The sequence below is a fragment of the Argopecten irradians genome, chromosome 8, assembly GCF_041381155.1.
Source record: "Argopecten irradians isolate NY chromosome 8, Ai_NY, whole genome shotgun sequence".
Lineage (NCBI taxonomy): Eukaryota > Metazoa > Mollusca > Bivalvia > Pectinida > Pectinidae > Argopecten > Argopecten irradians.
Window position 1 is genome coordinate 36,646,281 of NC_091141.1, and position 18,835 is coordinate 36,665,115.

At 34.4% G+C, this 18,835-nt stretch overlaps 1 protein-coding gene across 9 annotated transcripts in view; it reads left to right on the top strand.

Moving 5' to 3' along the window:
• The window catches only part of LOC138330248 (transcription factor SOX-13-like), a 182,776-nt gene that overhangs the window by 146,501 nt on the left and 17,440 nt on the right, over positions 1–18,835 (top strand). For all 9 annotated transcript variants that reach the window (XM_069277725.1, XM_069277724.1, XM_069277726.1 and 6 more), the window contains 2 exons: positions 8,821–9,364; positions 12,552–12,591. In XM_069277725.1, the coding sequence (XP_069133826.1) occupies positions 8,825–9,364; positions 12,552–12,591 (580 nt within the window). In that variant the 5' untranslated portion in view covers positions 8,821–8,824. The remainder of the gene's footprint in view (positions 1–8,820; positions 9,365–12,551; positions 12,592–18,835) is intronic.

The following is an 18,835-nucleotide window of genomic DNA, read 5'->3' on the forward strand; positions in this document are numbered from 1 at the left end:
GTGCTTATTAGTAAAATAAAATTGATGAGAAATTAAGTGAAGCAATGGAGAGAGAGAGAGAGAGAGAGAGAGAGAGAGAGAGAGAGAGAGATTGAGACAGCATGATTGGCAGATGAAAAATAGAAATAAATGAAGGAAAAAGAAGATAAAGATTAAGATGGCATGATTAACAGATGAACAAATAAAAAAATGGAAGGAAAACTATGATTTCAAGATTAAGATAGACTGATTGGCAGACAGATAAATAAGAAAAATGAATAAAATAAGAAAGAATAAAAATAATTAACACATACTAAGGTAATACAATTTCATATCTCGTTAAAAAGAAAAGAAATGTATGAGTTACAAAGAACAAAGAAGGGAAAGAAACAAAAAATAAATGAAAATACGAAAAATTAACCTTAGATTACAACAGGTTGTGAAAGTCTCAAGAGATAAATGAAAATTGTATTAGCTGGAAAAATGTGGAGAGTTGGTGTGTCGTTAAAATCCAAACGTTGTCATGGTAACAGAGTATAATGACAAGAGTTTTCAAAGGGGGACAAGTGGTTGGGGAACTAAAGACAAATGACAACGAAATAATTAAGTGCGTAGATGTCAAGGGGATGTTGAGAATAATGAAGGACAGAAATTATACCTATAGTAATATCAAACCCTAACAAGTGCAGGTCAGAGAACAGGTGTATGGTCCTCCTAGACGCATAGAAAATAATGAAATCGTGTCACATTTCCACACTCACGTCAAAATGAATGACACTTTAATCGGAATCAGATCCAAACGTTTTTATGACCTATTGAAAATGCTGTTATGTAGGCTCTTTGTTTTTACGACGCGAAAGATTGTTAATATGAACAGAATTAGATACATGTCTTTTGTGGGGCCGAGATGAGAGAGAAATGACAGGATATTGTGAAAAGACGACATTGTTTCTGTGTGTTAAGATTAATCCCAGGTCGCTGAAGGTGTTGTTGAATCATGTTCGCTGACATGCTTGTCTCTGTGTTTTTGGCCGTGTCCTCCCTTGTTTTGTCTTTGTTACCGGTTTGAAGTTTAATGACTAAGATTGTCCTACCTGAGGGCTACACATGATTTCTGTGGTGTCAAAACAACACAGGGCCGAATTTGGCATCCTCAGGGCCCCCCAGCATCCAAGGGCAAGAGTGACGGACCTGGACACAATGATTCTCAGGTGCACTGTGGAACATAAAGCTATTGTCATCCTTTCTATTGTCTCGTTGTATGCATAGGTAGGAAGTGTATATAGTAGAGGGCAAATTCACTGTGGTAGATTCTGTCAGAACAGATTTATTTGAGAATTGCCTTAGGAGTCAAGGTGATTGCTTTTGTCATGTGATCTTCATACAAAAACTTTTACTGCTGTATTATGGAGTAAAAGTGTGGTTATTTGGACAAGTGTTAAAAGGATGACAGGTAATTCAGATTATTGAGGTGTCAAATTATATAGGTGTCAGATTATAACAAGGAACAGATTACACAGGTGTCAGATTAAACAAGGAACAGATTATACAGGTATCAGATTATAAGAAAGGACATATTATACAGGTATAAAAAGGGATATACATTGTATTTATTGTACAAGTATCACATTATTGAAGTACATATTATACAGGTGTCAGATTATCAAATAGACTGATTATGCAGGTGTCATATTATAAAGAGGGTCATACATTGTATTGCACAGGTATGGCATTATTAAAAGGACAGATCACAGAGGTGTCAGAATATAACAGGGACATATATTACACTGGTGTAATGGTATAACGAGGGACAGATTACACAGGTGTCGGAATATAAAAGGGACAGATAACAGAGGTTTTCTCATGAAAATATTTCAGATGCACCTTAGTAGTAGGAGATCTATTTGAATTATGAAACACTTAGACATTTTGATAAATGAACTACAAAATTCTTTGCCAGGATCTTAAAAATATTCAGTTTTTAAACAAATTAATCAGTTATTATTGCTAGTAAAGCTTTTACATTTTAACTGAAGTATTTCCAATATGACAACTTTAGGCCGTTGATAATATCACGCACTATAGTAATATATCAATTATTCTACAAGTAAATCAATTAGTGAAATATGCCAGTCCATTGTCGAGCCGTACAAAGACGATGTGGAGCAGAATTGTATTTATATGATTGTTTAGCCGATAAAGTAATTACTCTATTAATGTTTTGATGTGGTCCATCCCAGGTATCCGTAAAGATGGAGATTAAACGTTAAACAAAGGGAGATAAAGACCATCAGACTTCCTGCGCTTTCATTAGGCTGACAACCCTGTGTACTTGTGTGTGTGTGTCGATCGTACCGGTGTCCAGGCTTAGAATTCTCACCTGGCCGGTCCGCTATTGTTATAATAAAGACATTTCCTTTGTCTTGTTGAAACAACAGGTGAATCAATTAAAAGTCCTGTATCCTAACTCTGCATAATCAGTAGAATGGCGACCCGCATACAGGTATCTCAGGTGTGGCGTCGTTAAATTCATCTCAGGTAAAAGAAAAAATTTAACCCGTAATCAGATGGGGGAAAAATGCACAATAGGGAAAGTAGAATCCGTCCGGTGAGGTAAGTTATTTTATAGATAACTGTATTAAATGATATTGAGGCTAAAACAATAACATTTTTACCTGTATCTCTCTGATCAATTTAAACAAAGGAAATTTGTTGTCTTTATAGCTAATGAGATCCATTAGACGGGGATTTCATTTTAATCCCTTCTTAGGTGTATCAATATATCAGGTATATATATAAATATTTGTTTACTGAAGTACAACTCTGATTCAGCATATCCGTTACAACAATAGATATATCCTATTGTTTTGCATTTGGCTATTATGTTATATGCATAGTTGTTACACCACACAATTTATAGTGATTCAGCATTTAAGGTTCAATAACGTGGACTTCTTAAATTTCACGGCAGTTTTGATTGATTGCCTTGTAACATATCTGCTACAGATAAGAGGATCAACGCTAGAATCCTGTCATAATTTCTTGCCATTTTACGACTTTGCCCGTTAAAGTACAAGAGAGGGAAATTTAAAGGACAATATATGTTATGTAACGCGGTGTGATTAAAGTAATAAAACTGGGGGACACCTTGCTAAAAGGCAGCTAAGAATAACACACATTTGATACAGAAAGTCACTGACAGACTAATCATGTTATATTATCACCGGTATAATGTTAGCCAGTTTGGCCGGAGGGCCAGCTGTCACCTGACCGTTTGATGTGGACCGGACTTTCTACCTGGTTAGTCTTTACCTGTGTTCCTCTTCCTTAAGAGCCCAGATTCGCTTGTTTGTATGTAGACAGATTAATGTTAGGACAGGTAACGGCCAAGTTTTTGTTCCACCCACGTAACATCACACCTGAGGTTACGCAGACAGAGAAAAAAAAAGAAAGAAAACCAGAGAAAAAAATAAATAAACAAAAGTTGAAATTTTTAAGTTTAATCATGCAGCTGCTTAATAAATAAGTTCTGTTTTGTCATAATCATAATTTGTCACTATCTATTTATTTTAAAACATTAACATTTCAAGCGAGCAACTTTGTTAATTGGTCATAATTATATTTATTTCAAACCAAATGCTTTAAAAGACAAACAAAAGGTTTTTTTTGATAAATTTCACATAAAGAATTTTTTATGACATTTGAGGGGGGTATTTTGAAGGATTATATTTTGAAGGTTATATTCTAATAATCTTGATTAAAATATTTCGAGTTAGCTAAAACAATAAAATGTGCTGTTTCATTAAGATAGATGAAGCCGTGATTATTATAGTTATCGGCCGATATTTTACGTAGGTAGCGGCTATTAATGCCATGTCATGGATTTAAATATTTCGTTTTAATATTGCGGATTGTGTACACAATGTTTATTGTTGTTTTGTATAGCTATTGTCTTTGGGCTTTAATTGATGGCTGGATGGATTACAGTGCTGGACATTTAAAACATATGTACGATATGCGACTCGGATGTTACGAAAGGCGTACAATTTTGAATTTAAAAAACAGGAAAACTTTTAAATGTGAGGAAAACTGATAAGATTACTTGAAGAAGGATCTGTTTTATTTTACTTTTTAAAGTTTTCAAAATGGATGACTATTTAATGGGTGGAGGTAAGAAAAACTGTGATTTTTTGCAGTGGAATTTCATTCAGAAAGCTTTTATATGTATACATTCTTTTTACGATGTAAGAAAAATGAAATATATGTTTGTGATAGGGTATGTGACAGTATGATAGAAAGGCTAAGTTCATTGGAATGTATGAGTACAGCTCTGATACTGGTGACTATATCTTTACATATTCAGGGTATATATATATATATAAACTGTAGCAGGTATATATCAATACCACAGGTACCTGACATGTGAATGATGGACCAATGATTTATCACTGTTTTACCTATGTCTGGTATAATCTGGCTTGTGTCGTTGTCATACAAATGAAGTCAAACTTGTCTACAACGACCACTCAAGGGACATAGAGGGAAAATAGTCCTTATAGCCAGGTGGTATTAATGCACAGGTTGATTTGTGATGAAATTGGTCATTTAACCTAGAAAACTGGTCTTATTATGCAGGTGGTCTTTATACACAGGTGGAATTGTGATGAAATTGGTCATTTACCCTAGAAAACTGGTCTTATTATGTAGTGGTCCTTATACAGAGGTGGTCACTAATGCAGGTCTTACTGTATAACAAATATGAAGTGTCATAATATATTTCAACAATTTTTTTTCACATTATGGATATAACTCTCCTCATTCGTCTCAAACAATTAAATCTCCTTTCAAATGAAATTCACATGTGGCAAATCGAATTTACCCTAGAAAACTGGTCTTATTATGTAGGTGTGGTCCTTATACAGAGGTGGTCACTAATGCAGGTCTTACTGTATAACAAATATGAAGTGTCATAATATATTTCAACAATTTTTTTTCACATTATGGATATAACTCTTCTCATTCGTCTCAAACAATTAAATCTAGCTTTTAAATGAAATTCACATGTTGCAAATTGAAGAAAAATAACTAAAGAAAAAATATCGTAAAAGATCACAAGAGAACATGTTGTGATCAATTGATATTGCTATTGTGCCACTTACAAATATCTTCTCTTGAAAAACGTTTAACTTAAACCAAATGTGCATAATTTCTTATGGCAATTAATGCAACTTGCATTATAATGCATCACTTTTAATTCTGTTATAGACTTGTTAAAACGTTAAAATGTACAAACTGATTTTCCTTGTCTTAAAATTCATACGATCTTCACATTTCAACTTCATATCGTAATTTTGCATGTTCCGACTAAAAATGAAATAATGCATCAATTTGAATAATTTCAACCTGATTTCTTTGTCTTTGTTAAAAAAATACTTTAAAATTAGCCCCATTGTTTTATATTTCAGTTGATATGTAAATGTCTGAAATGAGAATTCATATCTTACTCATCTTGTCAGTCAGAAATAGGAAAACTTCTTTGGGAAATTGTTATTTACAGTGATTAAAACATTTCGTGAAAATGTTCACATCAATACAAAATGGCGGTTCACAACCACTTGTATCAACATGAATTGCCATTGTTTTCGTAGAATATTTCCTTGTTGTTTAAGTATTGATATAAAAACCGGAAAGTTAAAGAAAAGCCGTGCTTGTTGATGGCAAGATGCTGTAGCTATGTGTCACATTTTGATCCTTTTAACGAGAGACACTAGCTGGTACAGAGATCGGAACAATGAATCAACAAATTGTCCTTAAGGAAGATATATAGATGCATTGATAGAATTTCATAGAACAACTAGTATATTAATGTATTCGGGCCATGAATCACCGAAGTATGAGACAATATTGCTACACAATTGGGGCTAGAACAATTCTCTTTAATACGTTAATCATCCCCCAATACTAAGATTGTATCTTATACATGCTACAAAAGTGAAGGACTTTGTCAAGTGCTTCTAAGTGATGCAGATCCTGAGAAAATCCTGGTCATATTTATGTTTGTGTTTCTCCCACTCATTCATACCTCACAATTAGTTTTCTCGGTCCTGTTTGTTTTGTTTTCGTCCTGTGAAAACCACTACATCACATCAGATTTCTGTCGTTCCGCCGTCCTAATTAGTTGTTGTTCAATCAATCTTTATATATGGAAAACATGATTAATACATTATTTAGATATCAACAGCTCTACAGCTCAGCAGATTTACTACAACACACTATATTTACCATTTTTTTTCCCGAAAAATGTTAATTTTACTAATTTAAGCTGTCATTTCTTAATGTTTTCAATCAACTAAGCCATCCCTTGAAAGCATACTTTGATTTAAATTCTGAAGAAATAAAAATTATCTACACGCGAATCGAACCCAGGCCGTCTAGGTGATGGCTAGACTTTAACCACTATACATAACCCAATCGCCTGTATAACAGTGTTCATTCACAGGAAAGTCCTTGCACAGGTGACAAATACCAATATTTGTTCAATTTACAAAACATTTAATCACTTAAAGACGTTATGGTCATACTATACAAATAACTGCACTCATGATGCATCTAAGTCATAATCTGACATCGACAGACGTGACGAGGGGATGGGGAGTTGTAGGTCAGACAGGTGAGACACAGGTAGCTGGCCAGGTAGCTATCTACCTGTATTGTCTTCTCATCAATCAAGTAAAACTGATCACGATGATCCATCAAGTCGTTTCTTCCTACCTGAGATCGGTCAATTCCTTCGAGGCAGAATGTAGCTACAACACCTTTTATTATTTGTAACGATGATTCTACACCAAGAGAATTCGTAACTGTTCTTGACAGATCAGTGACAATTATGTATTCGTTCGTGCCCCGGGGCGTGGTGTTGTCGTACAAAGTAGGAAGTGATAGTCTAATGTTGGTTTATAAGGATAAAGCACTTCCCCACCCGTATATATAATGTGATCAGCATTTCCTCAATTTTATTTCATCTTGTTCAATATCTCTGATAACAGCACCTGGAATCAATGATCTCTCTGCAGGATTAATATAAGTGAAATCTAGATCTATCAAAGGTAGGAAAATTGCAACCTTATTTGATAGAGAAAAAACAATTATAATTTAATATTTGTTAAAAGATGAGTTTAAAATGATTTAATTTACCTTCAATTTATTTAGGCATTTAATGATAAAATGCATTTAGAGAAATATAGGCTTAAAGTGTTTGGATTGTTTTATTGAAACAATTGTATTTCTAAATGAATTGTTTTAATGCATTGAACATTTTATTTTAGTTGAACATTTTATTTTAGTTTTTATTTCATGCATAATTTCATATTTTTTTTTTATAGAAAATAAATTTATTTGTTGTTGAGAGCAATGAAACAATGAAAAAAAGTATAAACTAATTTGTGTTAATTGTAGTATCTGTTAAAATAGTAAAACACAAATCATTAATGTCGTTTTAATTGTTAGAAGATGTGTTTTATTTTATCATTTGTATTATTATAACAATGGAATAAGAACAATAGAATTTTGAGCATGATAATTACAACATGTATTAAAATAGAACTTCAGACTGACAATTATAGTGTAGATGTATTGCAATAATTACAAATTCAGAAAAATTTCTGCATTAACTGGCTAGTGTTTAAAAAGTTTCTTCTTATATGTATTGTGATAAAACGAAATCAGAAATGTACAATTTCTTCAAATAAGAAATTAATTTAAAACTTGATTGAATTAGAAAATAATAATCTTTTGTTTATAAAATATTCTTTAAGTGAATAATTCAAACAAGGAATAGATTGTATAAAATGCTTAAAATAACAAGTCATATTTTAGAAATTAAAACAACCAAAATTGCTTTCTGAAGAATTCTATATGACATTGTAAGCTTCTTTTCCAAGATATGAGATCATATTTTGTGGTCATTGCAAGAATAATGGAAAGCCCAAATATTAATCTTGCTGTATTGGTTATGGCCATAGGGAATATAGATATATCCCTAGCCTGTTCTTAGAATTGTGCACCAGATGTAGTTCTAAATTTGTTGGGGAAAAATTCTTGAAGATCCCCCCATTTTATATTTGTATTGGTGTCTGTGACACTAAAATAGCAATGTTGGACTAGTCAAAGTTCTTTGGGGGGCATGTTTTAGAAAGACCTCCGGTTTGTCTCGGTTTGTCGCGGCCGATGGAGATTAATACCGACTGTACCACTTGACTGCCTGAAAACATGTTTGTTTCATAATACTTCGACACATCACTCAGATGTTGAAAAGCAACAAAAAATTGTGTATACTTTTCACTTTCTTGGGTCAGCTATCAGACGATGCAGGCGTCCCTGTTACAACAATACTTGCTCTGTGAAACGCACCATGCTTCCTTTAGGTTCCGTGTACTGACAAAAACTCTTGGCCAGCCCAGATTAATACACACACAGTTTATATAAGTTCTATACACATATGACTTGAATTACATCATTTTTCCACAAAAGCATTGTTTCTTCATTTTTCCTGATAAATGTATTGCTTGTATGACTGACTGCATTCATCAGTGTTTTGCCTGTGTTTCAATGTACCCTGTGATTTGATGGTCTGTATGTGATAAACACTGGTGAAAATGCTTCACTTTTTTTTCATTCATGATTTATCAGATTTTAACTTTACTTTTTTTCTGTTAAAAAGAGAAAGTGAAAAAGAAAGCGAGGCCATGGATCTGACACTAGAAACTCATTTTTTGCTCATTTTTCTTTTCTCAAGTTCTAAATCTGTTGCGTTATTTCAATATTTCTTGTCATATTTTACAGGAGCATGTCTTCAAAACGAAAGAATACCCCAACAAAGCTGCCAAAAGACGACGTCGTAAGCGAGCGACCAATCAGCGAGTGTGACAGTAACCCCGATAGTGACGGAGAATTAGGCCCCGCCCATTTACACATTGTCACAAAATCAGACAGCGAATCTCAGGACTCCGATAGCTGTGGGTTGGACAGACCTCCAAGCAAAAAACAACGAATCCTCCAACGTGTTCGACAAGGTTCGGATTCAGACAACGAGCTGAATTTCTCTACACATTTCAACAATAATAATAATCATATCACAACAAAGTCCAGTTTTGGACTGCAGCGAAAGTCTATGGACAGCGTCCTCCGACGATTGAGCTCAAAGCCCGACGGTGAGCTTGAGAATAACAATATGGCTGAAAAAACAGCCAACCCCGATGTGCGTGTGAAAGAAAGCATTCAGATGCTACTAAGCGATGGCAGTCTAACTGACAAAGAGCGCAGACTCAGCGACATGATTGCTCAACTGCAAGACCTAAAAGAAGACATCAGCAAACAGAATAAAGTGGTAAGTATATGTAAAGTGAAAATAAGCTTGTTTTTAATTTAGGTATGGTTACTATTGTATATGTGTACTGTAAAGTGAAAATAGATTTGTTCTAAATTTAGATATTGCTACTATTGTATAAATGTACTGTAAAGTGAAAGTAGGTTTTGTAGTTTAAATGAAGGGACAACTAGTTCAGAAAATTATTTGTATAAAAGTACCGTTTTAACCAAGCATGCATGGTTAGAATTGCATCTTTATACAAATACTTTTTTGAATTAAACAATTCAGTTGAAAAGCTGTCAGGTGTAAACCTCAGTGTTTCTTTTATACTTGCTTCATTCGACTAAAATCTCCATGTGCGTTCATGTTGTGTGACATAAAGATTAAGCATAGAGTTATTTGCCCTTCTCCTGCAACCACCAATGGAAATCAAAGATACCATCAAGATTTGGATAAGATGCATATTTACAGAACTTTGGGTCCCATCAGAGCTACTGCGGCTCCCCCCCATGTTAACAACTCACAATGATAATACCTGATACCCTCTCTACTATTTTTCACCTACAACTTGATAGAGGCCTAACCACAGTGAGTAAATTGTCTCAATTATGCCTCAGGTTCATGCCACTGTATATTGAAATGAATTACAAAATACAGCTGCACTGGCAGTAAGCCAGTCTGCCATCAAAGTTTTGGTGTTGTGGGGTCAAAGGTCAATTGTATTTGTGGTAGGAACCATGCCAAGCCCTTGTTTTCTCATTCATAACGGTAATTCCTGCCAATGGGATAAAATGGCTTCCAAGCAAAAACGTCCGTGAAATCATCCCAATCATCCCGGTGTTTTAAATGCTGCAATTATGGGGTAGAAATAGGTGTAAAATTGTTAAATTGATGGAAACATTGTCTGAAAACGTCGGTAATGATACTTTGTAAATGGCTGTTACGGAGAGTTACAACATTGATGTCTTTTTTTTAACACGGGTAAGACTTCCACTGGAAAGCATAAAGACTAAAGCAGCACCGACGGATTAGTGGCATCGAAAAAGTTCTACCAGTGAGAAACTAAAACTTCTGACAATAAGATGTACTCAGGAGATGACTCAGAGTTACAGACAAGAGCTACAAAAACAAAGCAAATTAAAGCTACCTGCTTATCTTTTAACAAGACAGTTGTTTAGATAAAGAATTGTACGGATGTATAACGGATATAGTAGCGCTTTACACCAATTCGTCTGAGAAAAATGCTCCAGTTCATTGATATGACCAGTTCTTCCCGACAGTTCACGCTCTTTAGACAGACTGCAGTCCAAACTGACATTTAGCGATAAATGCTCCAGCAAGTGGATATTCAGCCATTTAACCTGAAAGTAAATAGAAAGTCCTGCTGCATCAAAGATGAAGGGCATGATGTTATTTTGTGTATACTGTCCACTCTCCAAGAAGAAAGCATAACTGACGGATGCCTCTATGTATTAGCCTTTGCTAACAGTTTTGTTTTCATTTAGAGAGAAAATGATTTTCCTTTGTGGTTGGGGCAGAATGCTGAAGAATTTATTGTTATCACTGAGTCAAGTGCAAAAGAAACTTTTGTCCAATCAGATTTTATCTCCTAAAACTTTTTTTTTGGATGGAAAACAAAAAACAACATGAAATATGATTTGGCCATCAAAGGAAACAGAAGTGCATATAGCGATATTTTATGACGTAATATTGTGTACAGTTAAAGAAATCCAGAAACTTGACAAGGGGAGGGATTACTGTAGGGCAATAGATCGAGTTACATTTGCCAAAATTGAATTACATCATGAAAAGAAGCGGAAATATTCCCCAATTGAAGAATGTTGAAAAGAACAATTTCATGTTGATTTAGATAAATAAATAATAGATTTTAATTTGGATATCATGAACTACTTATTGTATTTTGTGCTTGACTTCCCAAATTCTAACTGGTCTTGAAAGATGAGAGATAAAGACAAAGGGGATATGGATTCGAAGTCTACATGGTCGTTACAACAACTTGGCAGGCATTATTTGAAATCTGTCGGTGTTCACCATGAATCCTCAAGTAAATCTCTCGTTGGCTTTTAACCGGAGAAACGGCCTTGCTGCAGCTATCCTTTCACGATCATAGACAGTAATTTGTGTTGGAATTGTGTCCTCTATAACTTTCACATCAAATTACGTACCCGACTCCAATAAAATCTACTCCAAATGCATGGTCGACAATATATACGGATAAAACTTGACGTTTCTTTCTAAATACAAATGGCGATTGGAGCGTTTTTTTGTAGCAAAGTGGTTTTTCCTCCGCTGCCATTGTCATCCACGGCGTACTAAAAGCAGTTAGATACTTAGAAAAAGAAAGTGCTATTTTATCCATTTCCTATTTCGCGTTTTTATTTCAAATGTGATTCTGCGAGCCAGCGATCATTTGGACTCAACAATGGTCGGATAAATGTAGCACTAATGAGTGGAATTGGACGTAATTGTCTCACAAAACCCCACAATCCATTCACCATCACTATCTTATTGCCAACAATTTGGTGTGGGTTAGCCCATAGTCAATAAGCAAGGCACAAACAGATAGAAAAACGCAATCACAAGCTAAACTCGTGGCTTTATTGTCTTTTTAAATGGAAACAAGATGACTAGTGGCTGGTCTTAATAGTCAGTAAATCTGGACAAGTTTCAGGCAAATAAAGTCGCACAGTTAATCTAATCTGCTCGATAGTAAAGGTGTGCTTGTCCTTGTTGGTTGGTCAGACTCTGATGGCATTCATAGCTCTGTAATGGCATTCATAGCTCTATAACCACATTCCTACCTATTATGGAGACATAAACATTGTTGTTGAACAACCAGCCACATGGAGACAAAGTAAAGGTTATGTTTCATATGCTGGTTAATCTAATATTAATATGCATGTCTGTGAGAAAACTTTCACACATAGGATAATAATTTCTCATGTTAAAAAACAAAATCATATTATACTTTCTATTTCAGAAATATATAAAAATAACTAAATAAGGGTTTTTTGGGGGGGAGGGGTTGGGAATAACTTACTAGGCATTTAAACAATGATTGAATGTTTTAAGAAATGAAGCATTTCTAAGATATTTATACTCATTACAAAACAGGCATATAAAGTCAAACTTGAAAATTTTTAAAATTAGAATTTTATTTATTTATCTATTTATTTACTTGCAGGGTGATGGAGAGGCTGAACCATCAGAACCCAAATCCACAGGTAAGAACACTTTTAATTCTCAGGTGAAATTTATTCTGTGTTTCGTATCCCACAAGATCATGAAATATATTGTTTCTAAATTCCCAAGTGAGATATTCTGTTTCTCATTTCCTATATGAGAAATAAAGTTTCTTAATTCCCAAGTTAGATATTCTATTTCTCATTTCCTATATAAGATACACCGTTTCTAAATTCCAAAGTTAGATATTCTATTTCTCATTTCCTATATGAGATATATATACCATTTCTTAATTTCCAAGTTAGATATTCTATTTCTCATTTTTCTATGATACATAATAAACAACTGGATGAAAACATTTGTTTACCAAAACATACATAAAGGAAAGACTAGCTAGACAAGATATGAATGAGTTCATACCATGTTGGGGGAGTGGGTACAGTATTAGTATAGCAGAATGGCATCAAGGAAGAGGGAGGGGTATGTGTGATGTACATGTAGCTAAAATGTATGAACTCCTGCTGTTCTCCTTGTTATTCCTTTGGTCCTAGTGCTTTAATGAAGATTGGTTTTTTTAATGAAGTTGAACATCAAAGCTTTAGCTGAGAAGGTTTTGTGGAGGCGAGAACACTTACTTTTAGGTTGAGTAGAGAAAGCTGGATTAAAATGCTCCTAACATGACCGCTTGGAATGCTGGTCGATTGTCGTACTTTTAACGTTTATGTTTGTCCCTACTTTTGTCCCTACTTTCTTTTGTTCAAACGGACAATTTTATTTATGAAACCTGGATTTTTGTGACTAGTTCAATTTCCATTTTATTATAAAATGGGCACAGGAAAGTGGTTTACAAAAGGCTCTGGAATTTGTGAAAAGAAAATAAGGAAGAAATAAAGAAATGTATTTCTTGTTAAGTATTAGTCATAAAGGGAAATTGAAATAGATGTATATTAAGATAAATGAATACATACATCAGAAGTATAAACAAAATTGAGATTTATAATTTTGGCTTCCCGGATATACACACCTGAAGTTTCAAACAAGGGGAGGTAATTTAACAATTTTTTTTTTTTAAAGGTCCAGTTATTTTCATTTGATTACTTGTTTATGAATATCTTAACTATCAATTATAGTATTGTTATGAGATCTTTTCTATGCTTGACTCTCCTTAATTTTCTATCAATATAAATTCTAGGACTAGAAAAATAAGATTAATGATATCCACGCCCTATAGGATTATCGTAAACCTCATCCTTATAATAAGGGAAGATAATTCTTTGTTTATGAAAATATCCACTTATTTTGTTTCATATGTGGTTAGAAAAGAAATATTTGTTTTAACTGTCAGATGTTTGTAATTTGTTTAATTAAGAGATATATGAGAATTCAGCTGAAGATATCGGGAATGTCCAGAAGAACCTGTTTCACAAAAAACATAGCATCGTTATCACATGGCTTTTTCTGTTACTGAATTTCTATGTCCTGTTGATGTGATGGAAATGTACTGTACAGTTTAGTGTAACTTATAATTAGCTGGTGTGAGATGTCTAAGATAGAGACTAGAGGAGGTGTTGATCTGATAGTGAAGGACCATGATCTGTCAGGAACAACTACAGACCCCCTGCCACCCTAACCCTGCCCCACAAACCCCTTTAATTACCCCTACTACAAAGGCTAACACTCCTTGAGAAAATAATCACACAATTCAGGAGCCCAAAGCAGAAAAACACTATTATGATAATGATGTAGGGGCAGAGGGAGGCTGGCTTTGAAGTGTCGAGCCTCAATGTGTTTTCCAACAGGGAGTTGGTAGGCTGTGGACCCTAGGGGCCCTGATAAAACAGAAATGGGAAGATAAGCATAATATTTATATATACTAGCCTTTGTTGACAAAGGGTTTAAGAGCCCCTAGTGTCCAGCTGGGACGGAAACCCTGAAAACAAAAAAAGGGAAAATGAGGTCAAGTTAATTAGGGTCAGTTTGGAGTAATTAGGTTAATAGCTAGAACAAATTCATTTAGTCATATTATTTTAATTGTTGAGAATTATACTAATAGATTATCTCCCCCTAGTTTGAAAAATCAAAATTAAAACCAATCCTAGAACAAATTCATTTAGTCATATTATTTTAATTGTTGAGAATTATACTAATAGCATGAATAATGATAACTGGATTATGTCCCCTTAGTTTGCATGAATTAGAAAATGTCCCCTAAAAAAAAACTTAGTAAAATTTGAATTCAATTAAAATTATACATATTGAGGAGCTGTGAAAAGATTGTGGTAGAAAAACTGGAGATGAGATAGTTAAAAAATAGGGAATGTTTTTGTGGGGGGAGGGGGATGTTTGTGTGTGTGTGTGTGGGGGGGGGGGGGTGATTGGATTGCAGGGTCCAGCCACAGATTTTGATAATGGGATATTGAGAATATACATAAGATGGGGTGATGAGAAGAAAAGGGGACAGAGTGGTCCCCTGCCGAGAGAGAATTGACAGGGATATGTTCTCAAGAGAAATTCTATTAGTAGTGAACCAAGACTGTAGTGTAATGAGGGTCAGGGGTCTGGCATTCCCCAGCTTCTTCATCCCAAACACCCCTCTTAATGACTCTACAATAAGACTTGAAAGCTGGCCCGCTATAGAAAAGTTAATTATTTCACTTAAAACACTTACACAGTGGATTGAGATCAGAGCCGAGCCACACAATGGAACGAGTATGGGTGAGGACAGATCCCTCCAACACTGCTGGAGTACTGTCCACCTGGTTTCTGTTAGGTCGTAATTCCCCCTGTTTCTTCTCTATTAGTCAAACAATAGCCTCTGTCAGCCCCAAATTGTTTCAGCATTTCCTGAATCTTAAACATTCCTCAACAGCTCCGGGACTTTGTTTTCTGTCTGTTCGCTCCCTGCATCTGATAATCTCTTAGCCGTCACCAGCATTTAGTGTTGAGTACAGGAGCAGAGTGTTTCCATTACAACTGTTTTCCCTCTTTCATCCCTTCCATTGGACACCAGCAAAACTTGGGCTGTTTTCCGACACAGCACTACCAGTCCCAGACAATCCAATGTCTGTATAATTTCCATGTGGAAAAATCAAGAATGAAAACAACGACTTAACAGTTATTTGTATGGACATTTTAAAAGGAATACCGAGAAAACAAAGTGCTTGAAAAGCCATAATTTTTATTTCAGGTCTTTCTGATGGGAAACATATGAGTCCGATCTCCTTGGTTAAATTATCTGTAGAATCTCGCTCAATTTCCTGTAATGTTGTATAAACAAACATTTAATGTAACATTCCAAGATATTATTGTTTCATTTTGTTGAAATCATTAGAAAAGAGGTTTTTTTTTTGCCTTTTAATTCATTGAGCTTCAATCATAGGTGGAAAAATTGACAATATTACAAAGAAAATTGGAAATTAATTGACAGTTTATCAAATTTTATTGTGTGCATTTGGCAAAATGAAAAAAAAAATATTTAGATTTAAAAAAAAAAAGGATTATATGAAATCTAGTATCATCTTTTATTTTACAAAAGATAATATATAGGAAAATAGTTTGGGGAGGGGGGGAAAGGGAGAGTTCAGAGAAATTATTGAATATTAATGACATTAAAAAGAAGCTGCGGTTAATTACCATGGTAATATATGTTATACTAGTGCTGATGAGAGGTCGAGAACACAAATATATAGGCCTTCCGTAACTATTGTTTCGGTACTTTACTTACAAGTACATCGCACCAGTAACTAGGGCTATTGTGCGACTCCGCGATGTTTGAAGTTAAATTAAGACAAAAGCATCGTAAGTACAAGGAGTTAACCGACTGCCGTTGTGTTTTTCTTCCCCAGGGAAAAAAAGTAAGCCATTGAATCGTTGTGTTGTTTGCCTACATGTGTTTTCTGGTAGTCTTTGAGTACTTGTAAGGTCAGATATTTAGGCTATAGTTTTTGTTGATTCATATTTCCATCGAGTGTGACTCTATCATTTTCACTGTCATTAAATTATTTTAAGAATTGAATTCAAGATTGAAAAAAAAATTCATAGTGAATTTATAATATATCATGACATAAAATCAACTGCATTAAATTAATTGTTCATGAATTACTAAACTTATATATTCAAATGATGGTTGTCTGAGTTAAAGAAAAACTTTCTTAATTTATTTAATTTTTCTATAATTCATGAGTTTCTTAGAATTCAGGAAAATATATGAATTTATATTCATATTCGATCTACTGGCTATACATCAAATAGCTAAAATTCTCCAAAGTTCTTTCTAGCATTCTTAGGCTGCATGATGTCACAAATGAAAGCATATCATTGACTTCGTTTTAATTGTTCTCTTTAAAAACAATACATTGCATTGTTAACGTGTGACAAATCGTCTGGTATTTCCACATATGTATAGAGAGCTTCCTCTAGATATGCTGGTGTACTAGAAATCGGAAACAGCACAATTGCCTAGTGGGGCACTTGAGGCTTTTTATGTAGTCGTCATGTGCATATACTTATATTTTTACAAATACAAAAGAAAAAAATTTCCTTATTGTGTATCAGTTTCTTTAAATCTACAGTCTACATTTTAATATTAAGATTTTTAAAAATGTCATCAACGCCACTTACCACAAATCTAGCCACATCATCTGACTCTTTCAAATTTTTATCAAATTTACGAGGACAAGATCAGAGGGAAATAGATTGCAATTTTATAAGCTTGCGTTAAAATTGTCCATCGTTCCTCCTGTAATTATCCCGACCATTAAACATTTAATGGGGTGCATTCGGGAAAAAAAATGACATCACGACTGAAAATTGGACAGTGTTTCTTTTGTTACTGACTATATTAGGGTTTCTTGCGGGGGACAATTGTGAATCTTAACAATAACGCTCAGAAATTCCGGTGATTTTGCCTCATACTTTTTCTATGGTTATGCAGACGTCGCAACGGTTATTGTTTGTTCCGGATGGATATGTCTTGGGTCAATCCCGTACAGGCACCTTTGTATATCGCTTTTACTTCAAAAGCATGCGTCCTCGTGCATGTCATTGTTACCTGCCCGATCTGTGAGTCAAGGTCAAAGGTGAAATGGAGTGTTCGGGTACAACAATACAGTCATACACCATTGTTTAAAATCTTCAATACAGAAAAACAACACACCTTTCTTTTAAATTGTTTTTTTTTTTTTTTATTGTTGAAAGATTTTATCTTGCAGTGAAATAAGGAGATCTCTTTATGAATTGTTAAAACAATTGGGTTTTTTTTATCAGCAAGCTTAAAACAAGAGCTGTGTGAATGTTTTTCGATAAAATAAGCCAAACTCTACATGAATAGCTGTAATGTTTTGAAAATAATTGTGTTCTTATCAGAAACTTTATAACAAGAAGATTTTTTTATGAATGGGTGTATTATTGGTGTTTTTTTTTTGAAACAATTGTTTCTTGTTTTTTGAAACAATTGTTTCTTGTCAGTTGATCTGGTGGATTATGTTGTGTTTACATCTGGTTAGTTCCTCTCAGAAATTCATTAATATTTGTGAATTAAACAGTGACTAAATTGTAGTATGTGCACAGAACAGGAAAACAGCACTGGTCTTATCACAGATAATTACAATTAACTCTACAGAGAAAAACTGTGTATAAATAAACTGGATCACTTTTCCTTTCTGTGTGAGTTCAAACAGTCCTGTGTAAATTTACCTGTGACAAGGTAATGGTGGTAAGTGATTAAGTACACAGGTAAGAATAGGATGTGGCTGCAGTCATTACAGTTGGTGTATTGTGCTCGATGGACCGTGTCAGATCCTGTTTATTGAAGTGACACTGATTGTCCCTAGTCTCTTCAGACACAATGGTCACACTTGGCTGGACAATGGCCTACCCAGTTTGTGTACACAAACTTATTGTTGTCTTGAAAAAACAAGCCACTCAATATATCCTACACTCGCATGATTTTCTCCTTCCTGTTCAAGTGTCCCCCCTTCACCTTCAGCGCCTATTGTTCTCAGGGGGTCACAGGTCAGTCAGTCAGCCAATCCCAGCTGGTTTGTGAGAGGTTAGGGGTCAGTACACATTGTAGAGCCTGAGTTAGTCAGTGACTGGATACCAAGGGAGTTAGATAGAGGTGTTTGTGTGTTACTGCATCATTTGGGATCATGACACTTATAGGTAATATATATCACTTTTACAATTGTTTTTTTAATCCTTTTGTATTTCCAGGCAACTTAATTCCTGGTGTGTGATATTTTATATACACATTTAGTTGTCTATGTATTTCTCAGCTGAAAAAAC